Consider the following 20,505-nt stretch of genomic DNA (forward strand, 5'->3'; position numbering starts at 1 on the left):
TCACAGGATGCAACCACTGAATAATGGGGGAATTTATTTTCACCAAGTCCTGCTCCCTGAAACACAGCAGCCCCATTGAAGGCTGTTCTGGAGTGTTGGGGGACCTTCTGGAACTATGTGGGAGACAGCATGGGGAATGCTGGGATAATAAGGATTGGATCCAAATGAAGATGGTCACTTTCATCCCATTAAAAATATTGAGAGTCAACTTAGTCTTGATTAACTTGTCCCATGGATTTCAATGGAACTAAAGAGGAATTAACTACAATATTGGGTTGGATCCAAATGAAGTTAATCCCTCTTTACTGCAACATGATGCAAAATAGTTTGTAAGAAAACCAACATTAAACATGCAACATATACAGAAGGATTCACACTTTATTTTCATTTCAGGTGTAACAATTCAGTCAATTAACATTTTATGATTCCTCAACAGAAGTATACACCTCCTCCCTCCATTTTAAAACAAGAGCACACATAGCATGCTACTTTAAATGATTAAAGGTGGACAAATAGTTTTAAAGAACCAATTATGAGGTGCAGGAAAGTAATGTGCAAACTTTGTTCTTCCAACTGAAGTTGAAATAGGGCCAGGGAATACAGAAGATTGTGGGGGTATGTAGCTGCCTACTCCCCAGAGTCTGAATAGACCATCTTAATAATTTTTATTATGAATAAACTTTTCAAGTTGAGCTCATTATTGAATGTCTAGTTGGTCTCCCTGAAGGAATTTTTGAATTCCTAGTCCTAGTGACAACCTGGGGTGTGAAACTTATGCTAAAATTTATATAAACCAAATTTAAGCAGCCTGCGTTGGTCTCTCTTCAAAGGATAAGTGTACTCTTGAAATAACAGTAGTCTTAAAAATCAGCCTATTCTTTAGACGGACATTACCTGTATTAAGAAATTGTGCTAAAATTGTCATTGGCATGACTGGTGCAAGTTTGAAATTGGTTGATTTCATTCTGATATAACGCCAAGTTCAGTTTACCGTCCAGTTGGTGACTTAACTGAACTTATGTCTGACTTGTTCTCCACATGAAGTCAACATGAGGATCCATGTAAAAAAGAGCTCAGAACAAGTCTATATAGAGCGGCTCCAAAGGACAGAGCTATACAGCGTATTTCTGGAGAAAACGTTCAAAGGCATCATATATAGCTTGTCTAAGAGAAAGAGAAGATTAACAACATTAATGAAGGTACACTTATAATTTACAAGATTTTTTTTTGTCCAGATGCAACACAGTGATCTAACAAAAGATTTTAGCACCTGGTTCTACTATAAATTTTAGAAAAATGTCCATTTGTCTGTTTTCAGCATTCGGATGCTTCTTGAGATATACCGTATTTTTCTCTCTATAACACGCAGATTTTTTCTCCTAAAAAGGAAGGGGAAATGTCTGTGCGTGTTATTGAGCGAATGTGTGGTCCCTGGAGCCGAAAAATCAGGCAAAAATCAAATCGCGCTTCACGGAGAAGGGAAACCTGAAAAGAGGAAGTTGCTGCTTTCCTGCATTCTGCCTCATGGTCTTACTGCCCACCCGCTCTGTTTCGTTGCTGTGTTTGCTGAAACGGAACAAAGAGCAGGGAAAGCCCCTCCCCTCCAGGCAAGCAGAGGTGAAAGCAGAGTGTCGTTCCTTCCTCTCTGTGCTCCGGTGCTGCTGAAAACATGCAGGTGGGAGAGAGGGAGAGAGGGAGAGAGAGAGAGAGAGAGAGAGAGAGGGAGCTGGCTGGCTTGGGTGGGTGCGTGGGGGAAACTTTTGCCTTCCTTTCCTCCCTCCCGTTATACCCCACTCCTGCATTCTTAGCCCTTCTGTGTTTTTCCTTCCCTCCCCACTTAAAATGTGGTTAAAAAGCATAGATCCACATGGATCCTCAGGATTTTTGCACTGGGTCACCCCCAATTCACCATCAGAGCACATAGCATGTCCATGGCTACAGCCTGCCCCCCCCCCAAATCATGCACCCACTGTTGTCTGGGGCTGCAATGGTGCAAAAACGTGGTTACAAAGCATGGATCCACATGGATCCTCAGGATTTTTGCACTGGGTCACCCCAAATTCACCATCAGAGCACATAGCATGTCCATGGCTACAGCCTGCCCCCCAAAAATCATGCACCCACTGTTGCCTGGGGCTGCAATGGTGCAAAAATGTGGTTAAAAAGCATGGATCCACATGGATCCTCAGGATTTTTGCACTGGGTCACCCCAAATTCACCATCAGAGCACATAGCATGTCCATGGCTACAGCCTGCCCCCCAAAAATCATGCACCCACTGTTGCCTGGGGCTGCAATGGTGCAAAAATGTGGTTAAAAAGCATGGATCCACATGGATCCTCAGGATCTTTGCATTGGGTCACCCCCAAATTCACCACCAGAGAACATAGCATGTTCATGGCTACAGCCTGCCCCCCCCCCCAAATCACGCACCCACTGTTGTCTGGGGCTGCAATGGTGCAAAAACGTGGTTACAAAGCATGGATCCACATGGATCCTCAGGATCTTTGCATTGGGTCAGCCCAAATTCACCATCAGATCACATGTCTGTGGCCACAGCATGAAGCACAAAAATGATACATCCACTGTTTCATTCAGAATGTTTTTTCCCTTGTTTTCCTCCTCTAAAAACGGTGTGCGTGTTATGGTCAGGTGCGTGTTATAGAGCGAAAAATACGGTAGTTGCCAAAATTGAGGGTTCCTAAGTTGGGGTGGTGGACTACATTGATGTTTGAATGCAGCATACTAGTTTAAAATAAAAATGGTGGAATAAAGCATAACTTTGCCATGACTATGCCCATTTTTTTGCATATTTTCAGCCACCACTTGAAATACTGTTCCCTAACTTGGCATGAAAGTTGCCAAGGTGGGGGCAGTTGTCTTCAGCAATGTTTGGATGCTAGGTGCCATTTTGATTCAATTTAGCAGAGCAATACAGTGGTGCCCCGCAAGACGAATGCCTCGCAAGATGAAAAACTCGCTAGACGAAAGGGTTTTGCGGTTTTTGAGCTGCTTCGCAAGACGAATTTCCCTATGGGCTTGCTTCGCAAGACGAAAACGTCTTGCAACTTTGTTTCCTTTTTCTTAACACCGTTAATACAGTTGCGACTTGACTTCGAGGAGCAACTCATAGAACGCGGGTGTGGTAGCCTTTTTTGAGGTTTTTGGTGATTTTTGAAGCTTTTCCAAAACTTTTCCGACACCGTGCTTCGCAAGACGAAAAATTCGCTAGATGAAAAAGCTCACGGAACGAATTAATTTCGTCTTGCGAGGCACCACTGTACAGGACTTCGGAATTTTTTTGGCATAGATTTGGCTGCCTCTCAATAAATCATCACCAAACCCAGGATGAGGGTTCCAGGTCCGGGGGGCGGAGGGAGTGCAGCAGTCTTCATTGACATTTGAACAATGGACATAATTTTAATTCAAGTTGATGGACCAAACTTGACTTGGTGTGACTTCACCTAATTTTGAGTGTCATGAGTCAAAACTCACAGATTACACTATCCATTTATAAAACACACACATACAAAAGTGTTTCTAAAAATTCCTGGGCAATGCTGGGCACTTCCTGCCAATTATAAACAAAGCCACAAATCTCAGAAATCCACAATTTAGGGGTAACAAATGCAACAACTGAAATATAAAACAGAACTGAGTAGGAAATAAAGCTCATTTCAGATGTAATGCTGTCATTTAGCACTAAATTAATGAGAAGAGAACCTAGGTTTATACACCACCACTTCACTGTTGTAACAACCTGGCAGTATACATTTCCTGTTTCAGACTACATCCAAGCTAGGTGGAACTCTATAGTTATTTTAAACTATGGCTTGTTAAAACAAGCCTGGCTCAAACTGAGGAGATGGGAGACCATAAGCCCAAGACTCAATTCAGCTTGTTCACATAGCACAAAACCATGACTTACTACTAGCTTTGAAGTGGCCTAAATCTGTTGAATGCAGGCAACTTTCAGACTGCCACAACAAAATATGTATACTTAGCACTTAAGAGATGCAGTAGTAGTAGAGTATAAAAGCTTTGTTTGATTTTCATTGCTTAATCAATGCCTCACCTGAACAATCCTTGTTTGAAGAGGTATGCACTAACATGACCTCCTTCCAAGTATCTGATTTCACATCCGGGCCATATTTCTTGAAGGCTACGTACACCAGTTCTTGGAATATAAGCATCCTCCTTGGCTTGAACTACTATGATCAGTGTTGGATCAACTGGAACTGAGAACAAGGAACAAAGCTCTTTAAAGCTAAATATGCTATCTTTAGTTCGGAAGACAATGTTACAGAAAGGTTAAAATTACAAGGTAATTGCATGGGAATCCACAATTCACAATCATGTCTTCAGCAAATGGCAACTATTTAATGCAGCCTTAGTTCTTTTTTACTGCTGAAGCAACACTGTCAGTAGCTTATGTTAGATTACACAAGAATGGGAAAGAACAGCAAAGGAAAATTAGTCCATATACAATAGGTTGTGACTATGAAACCAGCTTTCTTGATCCTGCTGAAGAACCACCTTATAGCCTAATAACCTGCTCTAGTATGTTAGCATCATCTTGTGATCTGCAGTGGTCTCATGTTGACCTTGTGGCCTCCTTCCCTGTGTCTTTTTGGTTCATAGACACATGGGGTAGTGGGGTATTGTCTATGACCATGCCCTATCAATTTCAACATGTTGCATGGTCGATGGCACAGTTTTGCATTTTGTTTTTCTGCTGGGCTTTGTTGAGAATAATTGGCCCTGGTGCTCAATTTTTTCATTTCAATATTTTTTGGTCCTCGCCTTGCAGAACAAGGAGCCCTAGTCCCACTTATATTTATGTCACTAGCCGCTACTATACCTTCTCTGCTCACACAAAGCTTTGCATGTTGATAGGTATTGATCTAGCTGCTGTTCCACCAGTTCACCATAATTTACAATGAGGCAACAGCTGTGTTCAACCCCATCTGCTTTTTGCCTTGCGCAGACCAGAGAATTATGCTGTTAGTGATCATGTGAGGCTTCAAATAACTCCACAGACTATGCAACTTACGATATAAGCTACATTTCTAGTCCTATGAGACAAACTAGACACCACTGAATATAAAGAAGAAAGAAAATAAATCAGGTTTAAATGCTTTATGTGCTCAGAGATTACTTAGAAATGCAGAAAGGAAAATTTGGAGAAAGAAAACATAAAAAACAGAAGTATTACTTAACAGGGTAGAAATAGGCAGAGGGCAGCAAAAAGAAGAATTTCAAAACTGTATTAAAATAACATGTACCTGAAAAATTAGCTACATGAGTACATTCGTCCATCACCCCTTTCATGAATCTTAAAGATTCTCTTTGTAAACTGTCCCTTTTTCCACTTATCAGATGCTTCTGATTACTGGTAAAATCCTTATTGCTACTGCTGCTGGTTGAAAACGTCTGGTTTATGCACTGCATTTTTGACGCTTCTTGCACTAACAGTCCTTCCGCTGAGACACTTAGAGGTGTTCTGCTACTGCTAATGCAGTGACCAGCTTCCGAAGATAGAGCTTTGCTTCTGGTATCCAGGTTCAGCATACCGGAATGCAGATCCAGATTGCTTAAACTGTCCACACTGCCAGGAGAATTTTTAACAAAGTCTTGTCCCATCTTGAATGAATCTGTCTAAACAAAAATATCTATTCAATTAAGACACTTTTAATATTAGGTAGATATCCTGTAAGGTATCAGTTCCTCTGGTAACCCTAAAACATTTGCTCTGTGGGCGGGGGGTAGTATGTGGCAACTTCTATGATTTGCTCTCTTGAATGAGCTAGATGTTCCATTACTCTAATCCAAGGGTATCTAATGTAGTGCGTTCTGGATGCTGGTGGGACTCCCAATTGCCATTAACTTTACTTAGAATGCTAGTAAGTCAGGGATGATGGAATCTGAAGTGCAGCAACATCTGGAGGACACGGTTGGTGACCGCTGCTCTAAAAGAATATGGCAGAGTTTATATTTTAACTCAAGACACTTCCCAAATATATGGTGACTACAACACCAAATATCTCTTATATTATATAAGATACAATTGACAGTGTTGAATCTTGAGAACAATTTAATTTCTAATGTAAGTCACTTAAACTATGTAAACATAGAAAAGACTAAAGTGACATATCCCAACCTTTGGCTTGTATGAAACTGCCTTATGAATGCACCCCTGTGTTAACAACTTTTAATTTAACCGTATCTGGGGTGGGTGGGGGTGGAATTTATTTTCAGAAATTTGAAATCTGTGCAAATGCAAGCACATCCACAAGCATCCTTAGAGAGAAAGGCAGAAATCTCAACATAGTGTCCTTTCCCCTATCATAAATGATTAAATCATCCTCATTCTACACTAGGCTTTCTCAAAGTATCTATTTCACAAAAGTTATATAACACTTGATTGGTTTTTTTTAAAAAAAAAGCCCAAGCAGTTTACAACAATATAGGCTGTTGTGTGTATTCTGTTACCTAATGTTGAGTACTTGCAATGCATACAGTACCAACTCCACCGGAAAGAGTAAAGGAATATGCAAGATATGCAGTTCTCAGTTGTGCTTAACATAGAATAAATGTTCCTAGAGAACGAGATACTTTCCCACTGATTTATAATTTTCTTACTAGGAGGAGGACATTTTAGTCCCAATATTTTGAGAAGCTCATTACACATAACTAGCATTGGAAACACCAAAAACCCCAAGTTTTCTATTCTCCATCATCTTCAGAAATTCTAGGCAATAGTTTTACCAGCAGTCACTTGATGTGGCAACAGCTCAGCATCTTCCATTAGTGGCCTCCTAGCACATCTAGTCACTGCTTTTTTGTTTCCTATGCAAAATATGAAACAGCTGGGAAAGACTGCGCAGGTGAGTAGGAGAATAAAGAACCCTTCTTCTGCCACTACCACATTTCTCCAAGTCCTCCTATAATTATTTCCTAACTAAAAGGGAAAGAGCCAGGAGTGCAAGGAGCATTGTCGAAGGGAAACTCCCCACCGGGGTAGAAATCATATATTGAACAGATGGAAAACCCTTAAGTTAGGCTGAAAGCAAAGAGGAAGGTTACCATAACTTCCGTCATAGAGCTTCAAAATGCTGCTGCTGATGATGTAGTGTGTGCAAACTCAGAGGATGACCTCCAAACCACCCTAAATATCTTCGCAGAAGCTTATGAAAAGCTTGGCCTATCGCTCAACATCCAAAAAACCCAAGTGCTGCACCAACAAGCACAAAACAACCCCTCTGCTGCGCCACAATTCCAACTTAACGGTGTAATGTTGGAAAATGTCGACTATTTTTCCTACCTGGGCAGTTATCTTTCCACAAGGGCAGGCACTGATGCCGAAATCCAGCATCACCTGAGCTCTGTGCGTGCAGTTTTCTCTCGATTGAAGTACAGAGTGTTTGAGGACTGGCACATTTGCAGGGAAACCAAAATGCTTGTTTACAGAGCTACAGTGGTGCCTCGCAAGACGAAAAGAATCCGTTCTGTGATTCTCTTCGTCTAGCGGTTTTTTCGTCTTACAAAGCAAGCCCATTGACGGATTAGCGCTATTAGCGGCTTTTAGCGGCTTATCTGCTGATCGGATCAGCTGATAAGCGGCTTAGAGGCTTAGAAAAAGGGGGGGAGGGAAAAAAACCAGCAGGAACTCGCAAGACATTGTCGTCTTGCGAAGCAAGCCCATAGGAAATTCGTTTTGCGAAGCACCTCCAAAACGGAAAACTCTTTCGTCTAGCGAGTTTTCCGTCTTGCGAGGCACCACTGTATTGTACTACCAATCTTACTGTACGCTTGTGAAACATGCACCACTTCATTTGAGTGGATGCCTGATTATAGTCTTCCAAAGCGACTACTCTAAAAATGAAAAGCGTAATGCTAGTGGTTCACAAAAGAGGTTTAAAGACTCTTTCAGGGCAAATTTAACAAAATGCAGTATAAACACCGAGAATTGGGAAACACTGGCCTGCAAGTGCTCCAATTGGAGAATAGCCTTTACCAAAGGTGTCATGGACTTTGAAGATACTCAAACTGAGGATGAAAGGATGAAATAAGCGAAGAGGGAGGCACATTTGTCAAACCTTCACAATGATCAACTCCCATCCAAAAACCTATGTACCCCCTGTAAAAGGACGTGTGGATCCAAAATTGGCCTCCACAGTCACCTAGGGACACACCATTAAGACTGTGTTCAGGGAGGACAATCTTACTCGGCTATGAGTGATCGCCAAAGAAAAAGAAAAAGCCCTCCTCCACATTCTGCAACAGCGGTCTAAAAAAACCCCCAACATCTGGCCACTGTCAGGAGAACTAAACGGCCTCGATCCTGTACAGTGGTACCTTGGTTTACAACCGTAATCCATTTCGGAGGTCCACTTGTAAACCAAAACAGGTTGTAACCCCCAAAAAGGGACACGTACTTCCGAGTTTGACGTGGTTGTAATCCAAAGCAGTTGCAATCCAAAGCAGTTGCAAACCAAGGTACTAATGTATACCTGAAGGAGCGTCTCCACCCCCCCCCCATTGTTCAGCCCGGACACTGAGGTCCAGCACCGAGGGCCTTCTGGTGGTTCCCTCGCTGTGAGAAGTGAGGTTACATGGAACCAGGAAGGGCCTTCTCGTTAGTGGTGCCTGCCCTGTGGAACACCTTCCCAGCAGATGTCAAGGCAATAAGCAACTATCTTACTTTTAAAAGACATCTGAAGGCGGCCCTGTTTAGGGAAGTTTTTAATGTTTGATGCTTTATTGTGTTTTTAATATTCAGTTGGAAGCCGCCCAGAGTGGCTAGGGAAACCCAGCCAGATGGGTGGGGTATAAATAATAAAGGTAAAGGTACCCCTGACCGTTAGGTTCAGTTGCAGACGACTCTGGGGTTGTGCGCTCATCTTGCTCTATAGGCCGAGGGAGCCGATGTTTGTCCGCAGACAGCGGTACCTATTTATCTACTTGCACTTTGACGTGCTTTCAAACTGCTAGGTGGGCAGAAGCTGGGACTGAACAATGGAAGCTCACCCCGTTGCGGGGATTCGAACCACCAACCTTCCGATCGGCAAGCCCTAGGCTCAGTGGCTTAGACCACAGTGCCACCCGTGTCCCTAAATAATAAATTTTATTATTATTATTATTATTATTATTATTATTGAAGAGAAATGAGACAGATGGTCCATTACATTTTCCTATTGAAAAGACAGCATCTGATATTCTATCTACGGATCCTTACATTAATGTTTTTGATAACCTGATAACAAGAAATAATCCCTAGTTATAATTTCTAAGCATCTATGAACAGCTATGTTGTTTACTAAATTTTTGGTGAACATGTAACAAACATAGGAACCATTTAGCAACCAACATACAAAATGTAAGAGGAAATGCAGTATTTTTTTTACAAAAGCAATCCAAAAATTCAATTTTCTGGTTAAATGATCTGCTTGGTTCTAGTCATACGATGAAAATGCTCCTTCCTAATCACATACTGTAGTTTGACAAGCTCTCTCACAATCCACCATTCACCAGTGTAAAATTAATAAAGAGTAGAAGGGTAATGCATTTTAAACAAAAAACAATGTTAATGCATCTTTTGACAAGAATATTTGTATAACAAATTCTATAGTTTCATATCTAATGTTTTCTAAAGTGCTTGAGCACTGTGACATGTTTTCAATGGTCAAACTGTGGAGCTAATATTTAGTATGAAAAATAAAATTATACCTACTCCACAATATTCAAGCATTTGAATGATCTCTTCTTCATAAACACTCTCTGAATAATACTGTTTCTCAAGCTGTCTCCAGTTCACTGCCTTGCTCAGTACACCCTGAAATTAAAGACATTATAAAGCAGTGACAAGGCATTATGAACTCTTATTCTAAAGATACCAACTATATAAGAATAATTTTAATTTATATCATTTTAGCAAAGTTTCCCCATGAGCTGTGAAAACATCTCTGGGCACATCTACAAACAAGGGCAAGGATCAAAGAACCATGGAAGCTTTAGGTTTGCATGTTTCACTCAGCTGCCTTTCATGCCTCATAAAGCATTTTAAAAATGAAATGTTTGTTGAGATACTGAGAGATGGAATAACTATTTAAAAAAAGTTTCTCCTCAATTCAAAATTTGGCAACTCTACCCTAACCCCAAGAACACAAAGTATTTCTACTATGAAATATCCCAACAATAAATCAAACCAGATTAATATTAGGACCTTGAAGCCTTTTGGTTTCCCACTTGTTGGCATTGTACACTACAAATAGATTACCGTAGTAAAAACACCAGAGGCTGTAGACCAGGAGAGACAAGGAACTAGTGGCAATGGTTTAGGCCAGTTTGACACTGCTAATGATGCCATCTGTCAAATAGAAGACAATACAATATTTTTTTCAGATTACATACTGCTTGTCACTGAAGATGAATAGCACCTGTGATTTGTATTGTATTAGTCACCTCAGTATTTTTCTTCCAAAATCCTTTAACGTAAATCTTTATCTGTTTTCTTTACACACACAATGCATTTAGTGCCAATTGAAATAAATTATACAGCACAGTTGGTTTCATAATTCCTTAGGGAGCGACAGACTTATTTTGTTTTCATAAGCACAAGTAAAATGAAATTACTACCTGAGAGAAATAGCTTTTAGAATACATATTTTAGAATACAAAAAACCCTTCCCTTTTCTTTCCCCTTCCAGATTTTATTCACAACAAACTTAAGTGGCATTTATATAAAAATATCATCTAAAACTTCAGATTTTGAAAAGCATTTCATAATTTTTATCATTATGGATGCATCCGATACAAATTCTTCTTCCAAGTAATCCTCCTTCCCTCTTTAATACAAATCCTGAGGTCCTTTTTCCAAGGATCTCTGAGTAACATAAGTAAGGTTCTCATTTAATCTTCACAACAGATTTGCTGAGGTAGACTTGTCTAAGGTAAGTGATAGGCCAACAATACTTCATATGTTTCATGGGTTTGTACCTGGGATGTGTACCAGGACATAAACTTGAAATTTAATAAGAATTTGATCAAACTATATTCAGTATTCATTCTAATGGAATATGAAAATGTAAGGCCATTTCCATATCTGCGCATCCCATTTTTCACGTCTATGTCATGTGATTTAGATAACTCACTTATATTGTAACTTATTTTACAAAACTTAAAACCAGCTAATGATAGACATATGTAAGCTTCAACTTATTTACTATGTTTCAAATAAAGGTTCTTACATGTCCTCCCATGGATATCCCTGTCATCCCAAGGGGTCCATAGCCTTCTCTTTCTAACCAGTGCAGAAGAACCGCTGATTCTAACACAAGCGCTCCTCCCATGACAAACAGGTCAGAGACATTTTTCAGACATGATCTTCTTTTCTCCCGAGAAAAGAAAGGCAAACTTTACAGATATATTAACAAATGCACCTATCATCATATCTTCTACAATTCAGACCACTGTCCTCATGAAAACTCTCTCTCATTTAATTTGAGGAAGGGCTATGATTATATTTAAACCTAGTAGCTGCTGCCTGGACAAACTGGACCCAACTATATAGCTATTTGAACTACAGTTAACAGGAGCACAGTCCACACAAAACTGCCAACAATGGATTTTGGCCAATAAAGTAAAATATTTTCTTTATAAAGTTGCTTTATGACAAAAAGGCCTCAAAATATTGATACTGCCATATGAAGAAAAGCTGTGGACTTTGTGAAACTTATCCATCAATCTACAATTACTATTAAGGCCAGAATTTCAAATGTGCTACAATATTAAACAAATTTGTTTTGCAGAGATACCTGCACTGAAGTTACAGGATTTATTTTCCAAGTAGTTATACAGCAGTTTTGTCTGCTGTGAAGTATTACAAGTACACTGCAACAATTTAACTTTACGATGGATAGCTCTGGTGCCTGGTTGGAATCCATCATGCTATGCTTGTTCAGAGCACTTTGCTAATTTGGGGAAACAGAAGCGAAGAATGCAGAGATGAGGAATGTATTATCCTCCCCTTCTCAGTTGGGGAAAGCTGCCACTATTCACTCAAAATGGTTGGCAAAAGAAACAAGTGAAATGCTACAGCCACATAAAGCCTTCACTGCGAAATTTATTTACAGCGATTGGCACTCTATGAAATGACCTAATTTTCATACATCTGAACATCTTGCAACACCAAGTTGCTGCATACTTGGAACAGGGTTATTTCTAGAAATAGCTTATATAAAGGATTTGAAGACATTCAGCATTAACAGTTACCAAATTCAAGGTATGCAGAAGGTAGCAACTTTAAAAGGTTATGTAGCCCCTAAAGTGAGGGACGCGGGTGGCGCTGTGGGTAAAACCTCAGCACCTAGGGCTTGCCAATCGCATGGTCGGCGGTTCGAATCCCCGCGGCGGGGTGAGCTCCCGTCTTTCGGTCCCAGCTCCTGCCCACCTAGCAGTTCGAAAGCACCCCTAAGTGCAAGTAAATAAATATGTACCGCTTTATAGCAGGAAGGTAAACGGCGTTTCCGTGCGCTACGCTGGTGCCGGCTCGCCAGAGCAGCTTTGTCACGCTGGCCACGTGACCCGGAAGTGTCTCCGGACAGCGCTGGCCCCCGGCCTCTTAAGTGAGATGGGCGCACAACCCTAGAGTCGGACACGACTGGCCCGTACGGGCAGGGGTACCTTTACCTTTACCTTAGCCCCTAAAGTGGCAGAATGCAATATTCCTATTTGTATTATTGACCATTGTGGCTTAAAATGAGTTTCTTGCAAAAAGGAATAAATTCAAATAAACACGATGCATCAGAAATAAGATATAACTTGTAAATTTTAAGCAGTATATCTATTTCCTAAATGTATCACAGAATACAGTACATTGCTAATACTTACAACTGATCCTTGGGTTTTCTGCATCCATGTACAGATAAGAGTCAAAGAAATTAATATGGAAATGTATATACCTTTTGAGTCTCAACATTTTCATTACAATTTATATTTAAAGTTTTTTTAAAAAAATGTGCACACTAAAATAAAAGTTATTTTAACTGTGTGGCTTTAGGCTTGCAATTTAACAATTAAACAGGAGGTAATGTGAGGGACGCGGGTGGTGCTGTGGGTTAAACCATAGAGCCTAGAACTTGCCGATCAGAAGGTCGGTGGTTTGAATCCCCGCGACGGGGTGAGCTCCCGTTGCTCGGTCCCTGCTCCTGCCAACCTAGCAGTTTGAAAGCACGTCAAAGTGCAAGTAGATAAATAGGTACCACTCCGGCGGGAAGGTAAACGGCGTTTCCATGCGCTGCTCTGGTTCGCCAGAAGTTCGATCAGAAGGTTGGTGGTTTGAATCCCCGCGACGGGGTGAGCTCCCATTGCTCAGTCCCTGCTCCTGCCAACCTAGCAGTTTGAAAGCACGTCAAAGTGCAAGTAGATAAATAGGTACCGCTCTGGCAGGAAGGTAAACGGCGTTTCCGTGCGCTGCTCTGGTTCACCAGAAGTGGCTTAGTCATGCTGGCCACATGACCCGGAAGCTGTACGCCGGCTCCCTCGGCCAATAAAGCAAGATAAGCGCCGCAACCCCAGAGTCGATCACGACTGGACCTAATGGTCAGGGGTCCCTTTACCTTTACCTTTAATGTGAGCTCATGCATTATGTTAGACATAGGAGATTTGAGTTCACACATGCGTAACATTTCAATCATTGAATGACTTATCTAGGCAAGTCATTATATACAACTAAACAGCAATATGAAAAACTTGTCTTACTGCTTTATTAGGAATTTCAGTAACATTGCTTAGAATGATGGCTATGATCCAGACACGTTCCACACAAACATTCTGAATGTTTAATTGCTGCCAACTAGTATTAAGAAAATTATAATATGTGAATTAAATTTTTGTCCTCTTGGGCTACATCTTGGGATAAATATAATATCTCTATAAGAAAGTAATTCAGAATTTGTTAACAGCTGCCCAATTGGTGACAGATTTCCATTTTTGTGTTATCAAAATGCCAACAGAAGGGGATTGGATTTTAAAAAACCCTCAGGTTTATTGATAGATAAATTAATGCAGTGGCTTCAAACAGGGAGACAGAAAACTAATATTTTATGAAAGACTGCTGGTTGGTAATTTGGAAACTGAATCTCTTAATTGTGACAAGCCAAATGAAAACATGGCAATCAAGTGGGGCAATGCATTCTTTTCCTATTATTTTTTCTTTAAATGGTCCTCATGCCCTCCCCAAGCTGCATTTAAAATGTGTCTAATTTTAGATAATGATGCCCTGGAGTCTATTTGCATATAGTTTTACTTTATATATGATTACATACACACAACATTAATTTGAGTTATTTATGCTTTTGGAGAGTTGCAAAATATCCACAGAATATATGATTTCTTTTCAAGCAGAACCACACATACTTAAGTATAATCATCAGGTCACTTACAGGTCATTTACTATAGTTTTGTCAATTTCTAAGCTACCAATCTATACAGGAAACATATAAATGGTTTACATTTCATATGCTTTTACATATTTGACATCTCCATTCACCATATTAGTGTTGGAACTAAACACATGACTAGGCAGCAGCATCTTTCCTCTCTAGATCTGTGCTTCACAGATACATTTTGCTTAATATAAAGGATATAATAAGGGTTTTCTAACAACAGTGAAGCCATGCAGGCCTCTTTGATCATTGGACGGGCCATTAACGTGCGTCGCCTCCAAAAGTACTAAAGAGACAAAAGTTTAATAAGATTAAATTAAATAGAACAAGTGTAACAGGTTTTTTAAAAAAGCATTAATGAAGTAAAGTTGTATGCTTACATGGTCGCCAGTGCCTGCTAAATGAATGCACACTGGTCTGTATTTGCTGTTCCATAGCTTGGGTACTAAAAACTGAAACCTATCAAATAGAAAGCAATCATTTAAAAACTATGCCTACATGAAATAAAGTTAACAGACTAGCAACTAATATCACACAAAGTTTTACATCAAGGACTAGTAATGCATTTCCCCCCTCTTAAGTAATAAGCATGATTGCAGAAAATGTTTTCCAGCTACCGTGATAATTAAAACTGCTGCTAGCCATCATATATGGCATTTCTCCAGTCAAATGCAAATCCAGAATAACTGGCACATGTGTATGGGGGGGGAAAACATTGTACGAGATCTAAAATGTCCCTTAAGGCATGACGAAGTTTAGTTAGGACCTTTTTAATTGTAGTATTATACTTACTGGGACAAAAATTTGAAGAGGAGCTCTCAGCACATAAGGTAGCTGTTCCCAGTGGCACTCAGTGCAGACAAAGCCCTAGCCAACATGCAAACCTATCCTTATTCAAAATTAACACACGTATGTGTCACCTTTTCACCAGCATTTCATCTCATCTCACTCTCTGTAATTTCGTAACTTACATTAGGTGCCTGTCCTTACCTTGCTGTGATGGATTCTGGTGGCATGATATCTGGAACATAATGAGCCAAGGGGGAAATGAACTGCCCATCAAGGATCTTACAGTCTGACTGCTCTTCAACCTACAGTAACAACACTGCATTATTACTAAAGCTGTCAAACATTAACAAGTACATTTGGTGGGACAGAGGAAGCTGCCTTATACAATGTCAGACCATTAGTCTATCTAGCTCAGTATCATCTACACTGACTAGCAGCAACTCTCCAGGTAGGGAATATATCTGCACCCTACCTTAAAGTGTTGGAGATTGAAACAAGGATTTTCTGCACACAAGGCAACGGTCTACCTCTGAGCTACAGCCCTTTCACTAACATCTAGTGAATTCTAGCAACATGCAGTTTACCAAGCATAGGTTCCTTTCTATAGATATACTTCAACTCAACAAATGATACCTCCCCTTTGAACAAATGTTTATCCTTTTTCATAATCAGGATTGCAACTCTGCATAGACTCTTAAACTACTTAAAAAATAAATGCAACTTAATACCTTGTTGATGTGCACTGGATAGTCTCTTGAAACCAGATTTTGACATTTTTCTCTGTTTCCTATAATCTTTCTGAATGCAAATATTCTGTTAATGACAAAAAATAGTGTTAAGTTTCAGCTATTACTACATACAAGACACAAAAATGTGTTTTATAATTTTGTCTCTGTTGGGCCTAAATGATCTTTAATTCCACCCCTACCCAGGATGCTATAATATCCAATGTTAACATTAACTCCTGCACAAGCTTTGTTTATTTTTAATGTGACACCAGTCTTTAAATTTAAACATCTATTAACACAAATATTACCCTTCAATTTGAGACAAATGCTTTTCTAACTTTTCCTTCATACAGTATAAGAAAACTGTTTTAAGCTTTCAGTGTGCACTCAGAATATAAGCTTTGGGTGTACTATTTTTTGAAATTGAAAAACAGAGCATGTACCCCAATCTGGAATATAAGCATGAGTGAGCATAACTACCTTTTCAAGTCTTCTGGTCTTCCCCATCCTTGAATAAAAAGCTTAGTGAGAAGTAGGCGCCTGTATAAGACATCTAGTTTACTCACACCCATTAGCAAAACACATCTAGAAAAAGAACAGAGAGAGCTGTTTAACATACTGGTGAAAAGTACTGTTGTTTCTTACTTAGTAACTGTAAAAGTACAACTCTTATTTCCAATGAAAGCAAACACTAGTTATAAACACACAGAAATTGTGCAATATAACTTTCAAAAACATGCTTGAAATTGGCACATTAATCTTCGTTAAAGAGAAACCCTGTACTTGCTTTAAGAAAATGACTAAGGAAGTAGAATTTATTAGCACTTGATTTGATGCACCTTTAATAAGCTGCCTGTCAACAATTTGTTGCAATTCTGCTACAACAGCAAATATCAGTGAAGGGAGAAAGACATTCTATTAATCCAGTTTGTTTTCTTTTACAAATGGGAAAAGCTATGTAGGCAAAATACTTATATTGATAGTATAACCAGATTCAGGCATATGCCTAAAGCTGGAGCAAGTGGAGGCATGTCCACATCCAATGCTGATCAAAGGAAGAGAGACAGAGCAATAGGAAGTACTATACATTTCCTCCCTCCCAGGAGAAGAGGGGAAGTGACAACACACAGAGCCCTCTCTACCAATTACATTTTCTATGGTCTGTGGTGTCAGCCCCTCTTATGTTAACTAGCAAAAATATGCAGTGGTTAGGTTTGGCTGATAATCTCCCACTCAGGAATAGGAACCAATCTGAACAGAATAATGAAAACTTTTTAAAATGTAAAACACACTGAAACAGCCTATTACCTGCACAGCTGTTCACACTGCACAGATATTTAAAAGAAACCTTCTGCATGTTAAATTATTTTGTATTGCAAATGGGTAAATTATAAGGGTGCCTAGACCAATGCAGAGGACACAGCTGTTTAAACAGAGCAATACTTGCTGTGGCATAAGCAACATACCACAGAGTACAGAGTCACCTAATTTTAGGAACTGAATCCTAGTGGATAAAGATGTTGGAAAAATCCCAAGAGTACAAACTGTTGTAGTTGGAAAAGAATGTGCACCTTGTAACAATGAAAAGAGCTGTAAGGAGTTTACAAAGAGAGCTCAATTTACATGCATTAGTTTGAGTGAAGGGAAAGGTGATTGGTCCCCCCCCTTTTTTTGGGTAAATCTTTCAATTTTGTAAATGTTGCAATAACCGAATGAACTTTCCCACTGTTTTCAACTTCATTTTAAAACATGCACACTCTTTTCAATCTCTTAAATTCATACGTAATATGATGGTTGCAAGAATATATTTTTATTGGTAGGCATTCCAAAACTAGGTTGCTTCTGCATCACCAAAATGAGATCTTTTAGAATGCTTTCCAAAGTAAACTCTAAGGTAATAGAAGATGTGACTTTTGTAAGATAGCTCTAGGTCAAAGTATTAAATTTTGCAATGTACATCTAAAGAAACAGAAGCTATGTCCGAACACTGAGAGACTTTTCCTTCCTGAAAATCATTTCAGTATCATTGCTGTGGTCATCTACCGCTTATCAAGTAAAGCAAACAAAAGCAAGCTGCCTTATCCTTTGACATAATGTAATTGCTTAGTTAATATTTCACCACTGCTATTTCTTCTTTTAATTTACCACTGAGCTTTTTTACTGGAAACAAATCAATAGAATCATATTTCTATCTCACTCTTCAAGAACCATGTCAGGAATTTGATAGCTAAGGTTCTTTGTTGCTATTTTTTCCAACAATTACAACACAGGATGAAAAATTAACAAGGAGCTGAAGTGCTTTAAGTCTAGAATCTACGTAAGATCTTTCAAACATACAACATTCTGCTCAAAATATACTTTGATTACTGCAAAAGCTAGTTATTTTTCATTCACACAAGGACACACTCCAAACAGCAAAACCCAAGGAAACACAAGATGGTTAGTCTAGCCAATGACCCCCTCCCAACTTTTGGTAATGTCAGATTAACCTTGATATTTGGTATAAGGTAGCATTTTTCCAGAGCGTAAAAACATGATTGCAGTCATGCTTCGTTTCTAAAGTAAAGTTTCACAATGATAGCATACAAGGTTAGTATGTTGAGAAGATAATATGTTGCCAAACTTAATCTACCAGTTTTTACTAATCCCAAAGTGTGTGAAATATTTGTAGCAACAACCTTGGCCTCAAAAACACTGTCCTCAAATAAACACATTGAAATTCAGAATCAAAATGAGAACAGGAAAGAACAGAAATAATAAAACTATAATTAGTGGGCCATGAATAACACAGCAGTATTATAACATCAGGAATGTGATTTACAGTGCAATCCTATTCATGACCATTAATAAAAAAGTTGTTTAATATAATGTGGCTTACTCCCAGCTAACTGTGCATAGGACTGTCTTAGCCGTGGTTTGGGCGCAATATATTTGCAATATACAAAAAGAAAAAGTTGACACCATTTTCCCCCTACAATAAATCACTGGCAATCTACACTGCGAAATGTATGACAACCCTGAAAACAACAAAACCAGCCATGTAATTTATGAATAAAAAGGAAACAAATGTTTTCATACCACACTTTCATACAACACCCACACACTAAAAACATACACCTATTAAGGTTCTCAACCAGAAGTTGTTCATACCTGTCAATCTTGTCAGTCCAGAATTCTCTTAACCGCAACTCTCTTAATATCTGCTGGTTCAAAGTATGAATGAGTCAAATTCTGTATGTAATTCAAAATATTAAGAGTATATATGCTACTAGGAAAGGCTTCAGATTTCCTCTCAGCACCTTTTTATAAAACAAATCTGGAGGACAGCTTCTATTTGACACTGTAAACCCTATACAGAGATACTTACCCCACCACCAAGAGGCCAGAGTTATAAGCTACTTCACTCACTATGGGTGCTGATACAATACCCTGAACTACTCTGGCTCTCACACTAGTTTTTAAAAAGAGGGTAATATAATATCACCCAAAGGAGGCAGATCATTTTTTTTATTTGCCAGAATCAGCATGTTTCAGACCTTCAGAATTTTGTTCTGGCCTCCTAACGTTGGTGCTTTGATAAGCAATAGCCACTGGATCCGTAGAGAGCAATTGCTTTAGAAAACAGACACACATATAAGGCAAAGCAAATACAGCATCCACACACTTCAACGAAGTTCCTTTCTCGCTGGCCTTCCTCTCACCATAACGGGTGAACTCTCGTTATAACCTTCACAAGCAAACAAAAGCTTCCCACATATGGATAAGGGCGCCGTGGGCTCGTGATTGATTTAACTGCGAGCTTGTCCCTGAAACGCGCCTTCAACCCGACCCGCCAACAAATAAAATTACAACGCGGTTGGTTAGGCAGGGATGGACCGTCCGAACCTACGTGCTGGGAAGCGAAATCACGGCATTCAATGGAGCTGGAAGATGCACTGGATTGCCGACTAACCCAGAAACAAAACTTTGCCAAAAAAAGGAGGGTGGAAAGGGGGGTCCTTGGATAACATTTACCCTTCCTCCCGAGAAATGAAGGCACGGAGGACAACGTGTGAACCCCAACTTGTGCCACAAGACCCCGGGCAGGTGTAGGAGGTCTTCTGGCGCTTCCCAGCAAGCTTGGGCAAGGACGGCCAGGAGCCCACAGGCTTTTCCGTTACGCCCCACGGCGACGACCTACCCATGTCCCGCCACCCAGGGAGACGCGTCAAGCTGCACGTCCTGCCCGCGCGGAGGCAGAAAATGAATTCTCCCCACCCGCCACACAGAAGAAGCGGCAGAAGGGAGAGGCGAGCGGGATATTTCCTTCCTCTTCGTCCTCGTCCTCCAGCCTCTCCCCCTTTCCCAGCCTCTCCTCTCATCCACCAGCCTCCGGGACTCCGTTTCACCGTCCCGCCACAGTGAATGAGGGAGGGAGGCGGGGCAACTGAGGAGAACTTCGAAGGTCGCCGCTGTCACTCACTCCCTCTTCCCGCTCTCTCGTCTCCGCGCGAGAAGCGGCAAGAGAGGGGGGCGGGGTAAGCCGCCTTTACACCAATCAGC

General features: G+C 40.1%; 1 protein-coding gene across 6 annotated transcripts; it reads right to left on the reverse strand.

The window, feature by feature from the left end:
- Positions 1-360: 360 nt before the first annotated feature.
- On the reverse strand, positions 361-20,454 carry ABHD18 (abhydrolase domain containing 18). Of its 6 annotated transcripts, none has more exons than XM_081209291.1 (14): positions 20,221-20,454; positions 19,114-19,163; positions 16,444-16,548; positions 15,964-16,048; positions 15,437-15,537; positions 14,827-14,905; positions 14,646-14,732; positions 12,891-12,916; positions 11,249-11,387; positions 10,279-10,368; positions 9,733-9,834; positions 5,285-5,657; positions 4,075-4,237; positions 361-1,164 (listed from the first exon to the last, which is right to left on the reverse strand). In XM_081209291.1, the coding sequence occupies exons 3-14, from the start codon at positions 16,533-16,535 to the stop codon at positions 1,113-1,115; spliced, it is 1,389 nt and encodes a 462-aa protein (XP_081065417.1). In that variant the 5' UTR covers positions 16,536-16,548; positions 19,114-19,163; positions 20,221-20,454; the 3' UTR covers positions 361-1,112. The 6 variants fall into 6 exon arrangements, with proteins under 6 accessions (XP_081065417.1, XP_081065418.1, XP_081065421.1 ...); XM_081209292.1 differs by having other exon boundaries at positions 20,144-20,454; XM_081209295.1 differs by having other exon boundaries at positions 16,444-16,471; positions 20,144-20,453.
- Between the last annotated feature and the right edge of the window lie 51 nt (positions 20,455-20,505).

Source organism: Podarcis bocagei (assembly GCF_964188305.1).
Source record: "Podarcis bocagei genome assembly, chromosome: 9".
NCBI classification, from domain to species: Eukaryota; Metazoa; Chordata; class Lepidosauria; order Squamata; family Lacertidae; genus Podarcis; species Podarcis bocagei.

What these genes read in the sequence shown, in the direction of transcription:
- ABHD18 (XM_081209291.1), bottom strand. Translation starts at nt 16,535, where the DNA reads ATGGGTGTGAGTAAACTAGATGTCTTATACAGGCGCCTACTTCTCACT. An exon ending in GGATATCCATGGGAGGACAT is followed by an intron (nt 10,369 to 11,248) that starts GTAAGAACCTTT and finishes TCTATTTGACAG; the next exon opens with ATGGCATCATTAGCAGTGTC. An exon ending in CCTCTGGTGTTTTTACTACG is followed by an intron (nt 9,835 to 10,278) that starts GTAATCTATTTG and finishes CTTTAATTTCAG; the next exon opens with GGTGTACTGAGCAAGGCAGT.